This window comes from Microtus ochrogaster, unplaced genomic scaffold (genome assembly GCF_000317375.1).
Source record: "Microtus ochrogaster isolate Prairie Vole_2 unplaced genomic scaffold, MicOch1.0 UNK7, whole genome shotgun sequence".
NCBI classification, from domain to species: domain Eukaryota; kingdom Metazoa; phylum Chordata; class Mammalia; order Rodentia; family Cricetidae; genus Microtus; species Microtus ochrogaster.
Genome location: NW_004949105.1, coordinates 4,502,807 through 4,510,725, shown reverse-complemented (window position 1 = coordinate 4,510,725; position 7,919 = coordinate 4,502,807). Strand labels below are relative to the sequence as shown.

General features: G+C 45.0%; 2 protein-coding genes across 3 annotated transcripts in view; both read left to right on the top strand.

The window, feature by feature from the left end:
* The window catches only part of Cdc16 (cell division cycle 16), a 23,806-nt gene extending 18,490 nt beyond the window's left edge, over positions 1 to 5,316 (top strand). Inside the window, exons 16-18 of the mRNA XM_005366250.2 lie at positions 979 to 1,114; positions 2,845 to 2,935; positions 4,763 to 5,316. Coding sequence (XP_005366307.1) covers positions 979 to 1,114; positions 2,845 to 2,935; positions 4,763 to 5,022 — 487 coding nt within the window. The 3' untranslated portion in view covers positions 5,023 to 5,316. The remainder of the gene's footprint in view (positions 1 to 978; positions 1,115 to 2,844; positions 2,936 to 4,762) is intronic.
* Positions 5,317 to 5,378: 62 nt separating this feature from the next.
* The window catches only part of Upf3a (UPF3A, regulator of nonsense mediated mRNA decay), a 16,426-nt gene continuing 13,885 nt past the window's right edge, over positions 5,379 to 7,919 (top strand). Inside the window, exons 1-3 of one of the 2 annotated variants that reach the window (XM_026788786.1) lie at positions 5,379 to 6,199; positions 6,534 to 6,640; positions 7,603 to 7,709. In XM_026788786.1, coding sequence (XP_026644587.1) covers positions 5,690 to 6,199; positions 6,534 to 6,640; positions 7,603 to 7,709 — 724 coding nt within the window. In that variant the 5' untranslated portion in view covers positions 5,379 to 5,689. The remainder of the gene's footprint in view (positions 6,200 to 6,533; positions 6,641 to 7,602; positions 7,710 to 7,919) is intronic. The other variant, XM_005366249.3, reaches the window with a different exon arrangement.

The window sequence follows — 7,919 nt, the reverse complement described above, 5'->3', positions numbered from 1 at the left end:
AAAAAACCCTGCAAAAACAAAAAACAAGCAAACAAAAAACCTGAAATACTCTAATCTACATGGGAAATAGAAAAAGACAAGATCTCCTGAGTAAATAGGGAGCATAGGGATCATGAGAGAGGGTAGGAAGGAAGGGGAGCAGAGAAAAATATATAGCTCAATAAAAATTATTTTTGAAAAAAGTAACTGAAGTGCATTGGCCGAAGTTGATGTTCTAACATTTCCCAGACTTTAACTGAGCGTGAAACCTTTTCACAAAAGATTTGTACAGAGCAAATATTCCAACAACTTGGAAAATTCTATTCCAAGTAATTTATATGTTAAAGTGTAGTAGTTTGATTGTAATTGCCCCCATAAACTCATAGAGGGTGGCCCTATTAGAAGGTGTGGCTTTGTTGGAGTAGATTCGGCCTTAGAGGAAGTGTGTCACTGTGGAGGCGGGCTTTAAGATCTCATATGCTCAAGCCACATCCAGTGTCTCACTCTACTTCCTGTTGCTTCTGAGTCAAGATGTAAGAACTCTCAAGTCCTCTAGTACCATGTCTGCCTGCACACTGCCTTGCTCCACACCATGACGGTAATGGGCTGAACCTCTGAAACTAAGCCAGCCTCAATTAAATGCTTTCTTTATAAGAGTTGCCAGGGTCGTGGTGTCTCTTCAGAGCAATAGAAAAACTAACTAAGACATGAAGCAAAACTCTTCTGATTGCTTTTAATTGCCCTAGGTATGGAAGGGTTATATATCAGGATAAATTGGTGTGAAGTGAAGCTGAGTCTGGGAGTCAGGAACTTTATAACTGGTGTCTCTCAGATGGAACAGGGCACAGCCACTTCATGCTGTAGTTCCCCGTACAGCTAAGGAGATTCCAGGAAATAAATCAGTCATAAACATTTTGTTTTGTTGTTTTAATTAACACTTTTATTGTACCCAGTAATTGTCTTCCCTCCTTCTCCTCTCCCTGTGTCTTATTTCAACAGAAAATACGCTGAGGCTTTGGATTACCACAGGCAGGCCTTGGTGCTCATCCCTCAGAATGCGTCCACCTACTCTGCTATAGGATACATCCACAGCCTGATGGGCAACTTCGAAAACGCTGTGGACTATTTCCACACAGTATGTCTTAGCTTTATTCTAACTGTGGTTAATATGTGCTCCTTGTTTAGAAGAGACTAGCATCTAGCCAGCATCTTATTTATAGGTTTAAACTTCTTTAGTGACCATATGAGTATTCTTCCTCTGCAGAGACAGTGTGCATGCTGTCTAGTACTCATTGGATTAAAGTAAACAGTAGTCTGATCCTGCATAGGCCTGAGATATTTATTGTTCAGTCCCATGTGGATTTTGTCCAAGCAAGAAGAGCAGAAATTCCTGTATTCAGGGAGAGCCTTACTCCCTGTCTTCCTTAGAACTTGTACCATTGACTCCGTGTGCCTTTTGTCGATGAACAAAACAGTGCTCATAGTTACCATAACAAAGAGTCTTTTCTTAGTTCACATACCTTATTTCATGAGCCATCTGAAGCTTGAGTTAGGTGTTTTGAAGGTCCATAAAAAACAGGGGCAGTGATAAATTAAGCTTCAATAAATAAGGACAATGACCACAAAGGGGAGAACTATCATAATCATCTATCTCCTTTCATGTTTTTGTGCTCTTCTGTACCTAGATGTCATTTTTATTGGCTGTAGTATATGCATTAAAATGTATGTGTGCTTGTCTGTGTGTGTAAGTGGTTTCAGTCTTCAGCCTAGGCAGCCAGTGTTTCTTCCTTATATGGTGCCCTGGAGGCAGCACACATGGCTGTTTTCTTGAGTCTAGGTTTTACAAGCTGCAGATACTGCTGTGTAACTCTTACAAAACCTCTCAGATGCCGACTTGTCAACAGGCTTTAGACATCCACACAATTTCTAGATTACATGCACATAGTCTTCCTTTGTTCATTTCCCTCCTGATCACGTGTACTCCTTTCCCAGGCAGGGCACCCATGCTACAGCAGTCCCTGGTCACAGCCGCCGTGGGGAACTCAGCTCTAAGACACCACAGGTTTAGAATCATCGGAATCTGAGAACATGTGGGCTTGAGGATCAATCCACTAAAGATATTTGGAGAGACAGATAACATATAAGGCAATATATAAAAATACTGCGGTATTTTTAGTTTTTGAGACAGGGATTCTCTGTGTAGCCTGGCTGTCCTGGAACTCACTCTGTAGGCCAGGCTAGCCAGAGAGATCCACCTGCCTCTGTCTCCCAAGTGCTGGAATTAAAGGTGTGCACCAGCTGCAATATTTCATAGATAGATTCATTGGTGTAATAAGTTCATAGCTGGTCCTCAAGGATCAATTAGCAATTTTCAGCTACAGACAGTCCTAAAGTTAGTCCTATGGTTTATAGGACTACTGAGCTGGTTAGCTTAACCTCAGGAAGTTTTAAGATTTATTTATTTTGAATATAGTGTTATACCTGTATGTATACCTGCAGGCCAGAAGAGGGCACCAGATCTCATTATAGATGGTTGTGAGAGTTGAACTCGGGACCTCTGGAAGAGAGCAGCCAGTGCCGCTAACCCCTGAGCCATCTCTGCAGCCCAGTAGTTGATCTTTCATTCAGCTAATGCACAAGGTTCACAAAACTCTGAAGACAGTTTCCTGATGTGTTGGGGTAGACTTTAGGGATAAGAATGGAATAGTATGATGAACACCCCTGACCCCAGCCCATCCCACTCTTGGAGAGGTGCTCATAAGTACCTGTCTGCTCTACCCTGGACCCCATAGAATACTTGATGGGTCTTTTTTAACAAAGGAAAGGAGTAATGTTTTAATAACCATGCTCTGTGGTTTTTGGCAGGCTCTTGGTCTCAGGAGAGATGACACATTTTCTGTGACAATGCTGGGTCACTGCATTGAAATGTACATTGGGGATTCTGAAGCTTATATCGGTAAGATTAAATCATTCTCCTGACAGTGTGTTCTCTGTTGGGTCTCTTGAAACCTCATCCAATGTTTGGGACTCAAGAAGCTTATTTAATTTGTCAGAATAGTACAGTACGAGTTAGTGACTCATTTCAAGTTGAGTCCTTGCTGTACATAGAACATGGTAGTACCAGAGTCAGGCTTACTCCATGGTGGAAGAGGAAATCACAGAGATTTGTCCCCCTTGTTTTATAATACACGGCATATAATAATCTGTATTTTAGTGGATCTTTAAGGTGCCTTTCATTTACATAATAGTGGTTTTTAATACTTTGAAAGACTTTCATAATGATAAACAATAGGATAATTTTAAATAGAATTGCTATACTTGGCATTTCTTTAGGAACAAGTATTGTGAGATCAGGAGAGCTCATTGAGTTAAATGTTAGGGTCTGGTCCTGGGGGGTAGGTAAAGATTTCTCTAAGAAGCTGTAAAGAGGGAAACCACAGAGAGCGGGGGATGATAAGCTGAGCTTTAATACAATGAAGAACTGAACACCATTACAAGAATGAAATGCATGCTGCGACTCTCAACACAGCATATCAGGAAATTCATGTCTAGAATAAGACAAAAATACTCAAGAAAAAAACGCATTAAAGATGGGTAAAGATGCTTTAACTGGTGGTACATGTCTATAATCTTACCACTTGGATCACTGCAGCTTGAGTTATATATACAGTCTCAAATTTCACTCTGCGCACGTGTGTATGTATGCGCACATGTTTATAGTCTCAAATTCCACTGTGTGCGTGTGTCCTGCCATGAGAAGGGGCAAACACTGGAAGAGTGGCATGTGTTTAGGAAACATATTGAAGACATTCAGCAACATCTCTCACCTGGGAATGGATACTGAGCTGTATACATTTATATATACACACACACGCTCACACACCCTGAAGACCCAAGATAAAAAGCTTACCACCAATAGTAGCATCCCCTGTGACTTTGGAGGCGTCTGAGCTCCAGCTTCTGTCAGACTTTCTGTTACTGTGTTGGAGTGTCTTGATAGAACAACTCGGAAAAGGTTTATTTTGATGCACAGTTTCAGGAACTCCAGTCTAAGGCATGAGGACAGAGGAGATTATTTCATGGCAGCCAGGAAGCCGAGGGAGAAAATGCTGTTTGCTGCCTTTTTGCTTTTCTCCCTTTTATCCCATCTGGGCCCCAGGCTTAGGGGTGTTACTGCTCACATTCAGGGCGTGTCCTACCCTCTTAAATTATTCCTTCTGAACCTGCCTCACAGATACACCTCAAGTGTGCTTTACACATCGCTGAGGTAGTTCTCAGCACATTTAAGTTCCAAGGTATAATTTACTACTTACTGCTTTTATTTTTAGGACGTGTATGTCATCCTCTGCCAAAGTACCCAATCTTGAAAACTATCTAGAATGAAATGTGTAATGCTGTCAGTTATGTCTGAAATCTATCTGATTGGCCCAAATATATATTAATCCTAATGTTTTATATGCTTTGATATAGTTTGAAAATATGCTTTATTTCTGTGAGCAGTAGATTAGTGACTGCACCCAACATAGTGTAAGGAGGAATTGCTCAAGCTTTGAGAACAGTTAGCTGTGAAGCCATGAAGGAACCATGATGGCCTATGCTTTGGGAACTTCTCAGCATCTCCTTTGAGAATGGTGGAAGATAGAGAACAAAAGGAAAGAAGAAAATGGCATCCCCTTTTGACGTGTGTTCATGTTAAAGTGTAGTTGGACTTAAATGGCAGTGGCAGTAGCATAACTATTAATGATGGAATTTTATGTTTTCTAATTATGGTGTTTCTTTTTAGGAGCAGACATTAAAGACAAATTAAAGTGTTATGACTTTGACGTGCATACAATGAAGACACTAAAGAACATAATCTCACCTCCATGGGATTTCAGGGACTTTGAAGCAGAAAAACCAAGCACAGAGGAAGCAGGGATTGCACCCTTGGAAAATGCCAATAAAACCCCAGAGTCCAGACCTTCCTTGGAAGAAACTTTTGAAATTGAAATGAATGAAAGTGACATGATGTTAGAGACATCTATGTCAGACCACAGCACTTAACTTGAGACATTGGTCCAGGACCCCACCCCACCCCCGTGTGCTAGTATAGATCAGTATTTCCTTACATCCTTGATAGTCTTCAGAATTTCCCGCTTCCTGATGTGAAATCAGACTGCTTCTCTATGTTGAGGACCAGTGGCCTGAATTGAGAGATGGGATAGCACACCTTGGCTGCAGATGTATTCTGGTCTTTTGAACCTACCAAGTAGTTATATGTAGTGGAATAAAGATGGAAAACTGTTGTGTCTCTTTTTCAAAAAAGACAATAAAGACTTTGAAATAATTTTTGAGAAATGTTTCCAAAACAGTAGAGTGTATCAGTTACCTTTCTGTTGCTGTAATAGAATTCTATGTCACATTTCAAGAGTGTCAGTATCAATACAGGACGTCACTGTGAAGCCTGGATACAGTTAAAGTGAATCTCGACATTTCTGAAATTGTCCATTCACTTAGGAGAAAAGGGCTATAACTAAAAGCTACAGGCAAAGGTGAAATGTAAAATCTGAGCACATAGGAAGACTGTGTAGCTTGTATGTCTGCAGAAAAAAAATGTTTTTAGTTTCGGTGCCATCCCTGAGTGGGCCAGAAATTGCCCTGGACTCCTGGTGCCCTCCCAGTCCCAGACTATCAGGGATGCCATCCACATCGCAGCTCAGCAGCCCACAGGATGTCCGGAGCGTGCATCTGTTTTCCGTGCACAGTGACAGTATTGATCTCCTGTCTTCGTTGCTGTAGCATGCTAAGGATTTTCTTTGGAAAAGGCTGGATTCAGTACACGCGTGAACTTGGGACACCTCCAGCATTCAGGGCTGTCCGGGATGCCCCTGACCGGCGCTGGGCAGCACTGGTACCGCCCCTTCCCCCGTCAGGGCCGGGGAGGGGACGCTGGACCATCGAATGCCAAGGGAGGGGCTGTCTAGTCCTCGCGAGGCTTCGTTGTCGCGGAGGAGGAAGCGGCGGCGGGCGGCCGGTGGGGATGCGCTCGGAAGAGGGGGCCGGAGGCCCGGGCGCCGCCCTGTCTGCGCGGGGCCCCAGCTGGAGGGAGAAACTGTCGGCCCCGGAGGCCCAATTCCGCCGCGAGTCGCCTCGGAGGGAGTCCGCGCTGGCTCCGGCCCCGTCCTTCAGTGAGAGCGGGGCGGGCAAGCCTCGCGAGGAAAAGAGGACGGCGCTGAGTAAGGTGAGCGTGGGGCCTCATAATCCTCCGTGGGGCGACTGGGCTTGCGCACTGGATGCGTGGGGGGGGGGGTCAGGCATTCTCGCGAGAAGACGCCTTGAAGCTCAGAGGGGCGGGGCAGGGCCCTCGGCGTTGCCGTGGTGACGCTAGCCGCCGCCTCCTCTTGAGCAGGCGGGGGTCGGGGAGCACGGGTGGCACCGGCTCGGCGCCGAGGGTGGGAGAGCAGCGGTGGCTCCGGCTCGGCGGACGAGAGTCGGGGAGCAGCCGAGCTCACGGCCTGGGTGGGCGGAGCGGAGTGGGCGGCAGCACCTAAATTGACTAGCCTTGCTCACCCCAGGTGGTCCTCCGGCGTCTGCCCCCTGGCCTCACCAAAGAGCAGCTGGAGGAGCAACTGCGCCCCCTGCCTGCGCACGACTACTTCGAGGTGGTAGCTGCGGACCTCAGGTGAGGGCTGCTGCGGGCCACAGGCAGGGCACAGGTGAAGGGTGGACTGAGGACCCCTTCCAGATGTCAGGGCACACCCACGTTATGATGGGCGAGTCGCCGCGGCCCTCTGTTAGAACCTTGGTGCGCCGGTGGCCCTTTGCGTTTCCAGGCCTTCCTCCATACGTAGCTTTTAATAAAGTGTATGATGAGATACAGCAGAGTGCATCCCTTACACACGTGAGTCTGGAGTGTTTTCGCTAGTGAAGGACCAGTCACTGAGTCCAGAGGTATAGAATCGCAGACTTCGCAATTGCCACCCTTCTCTTGTCAGCACCGCCATCCAGTCAGACAGGTGGTGCCTGAGGTGATGGGAGGGAGCAACACAGGGCTGGCCTGACCAGCAGATGTCAGCACCATTGGGATTCGTGATTTTTCACGATATTTACTTCTATGTTTTCATTATGCGATATATAATTTCCTTCTGGATACCTATTTTTGTAAAAAAAAAAAAAGAAAGAAAGAAAGAAAGAAAAAGTTTTCAAGTAAACATATAAGTAATTGTTAAACAGGTATCATTTGAAACCACAGGTGATTTTCAGATGGCGGAAGTTTAGAAAAACAGTTAAAACAGCAGGGGTACAATCCCAACCCTTCCTTGTACCTTGCACCCTCCTATGAACATTCTCCTGCCTCTGCCTCCCTGTGCAGGGATTAAAGGTGTGCTCCACTACTGCCTGCTGAAGTCTAGTATTTTAACCTTGGTTGTGTACTTTACGGACGCTCCTGAGCACTCAAGACTTCAGTTAATGGTTGGGGTTTTTTGGTTTTGTTTTGTTTTTTTGCTAAAGAATATCCAGATTGTTGTAATTAGCTGAGAAGTGATTTTTGGCATAAAAAGTATGTGCTGTGTTAATAAAAGTTGAGAAAGGCAGAACTAAGGACACCCTGCAGTTTGACTAACACTGTCCTTCATGTCTCAGTCTCTATCCTCATCTCTACTCACGAGCCTACATTAACTTCCGGAACCCTGATGACATCCTTCTGTTCAGAGATCGCTTTGATGGATATATCTTCATTGGCAATAAAGGTTAGATCCTGTGTGTGTTTGTGTGCTCCTCTGTTTATACATGCGTGTGTGTACACTTGTCTGTGTATACGCTTCCTATGTGTATGTATACACTTCTGTGTGTGTGTACACTCCTGTGAGTGTACTCCTCTGTGTGTGTGTACACTCCTGTGTGTGGATACACTCCTCTGTGTGTGTACTCCTCTGTGTGTGTACACTCCTGTGTGTATA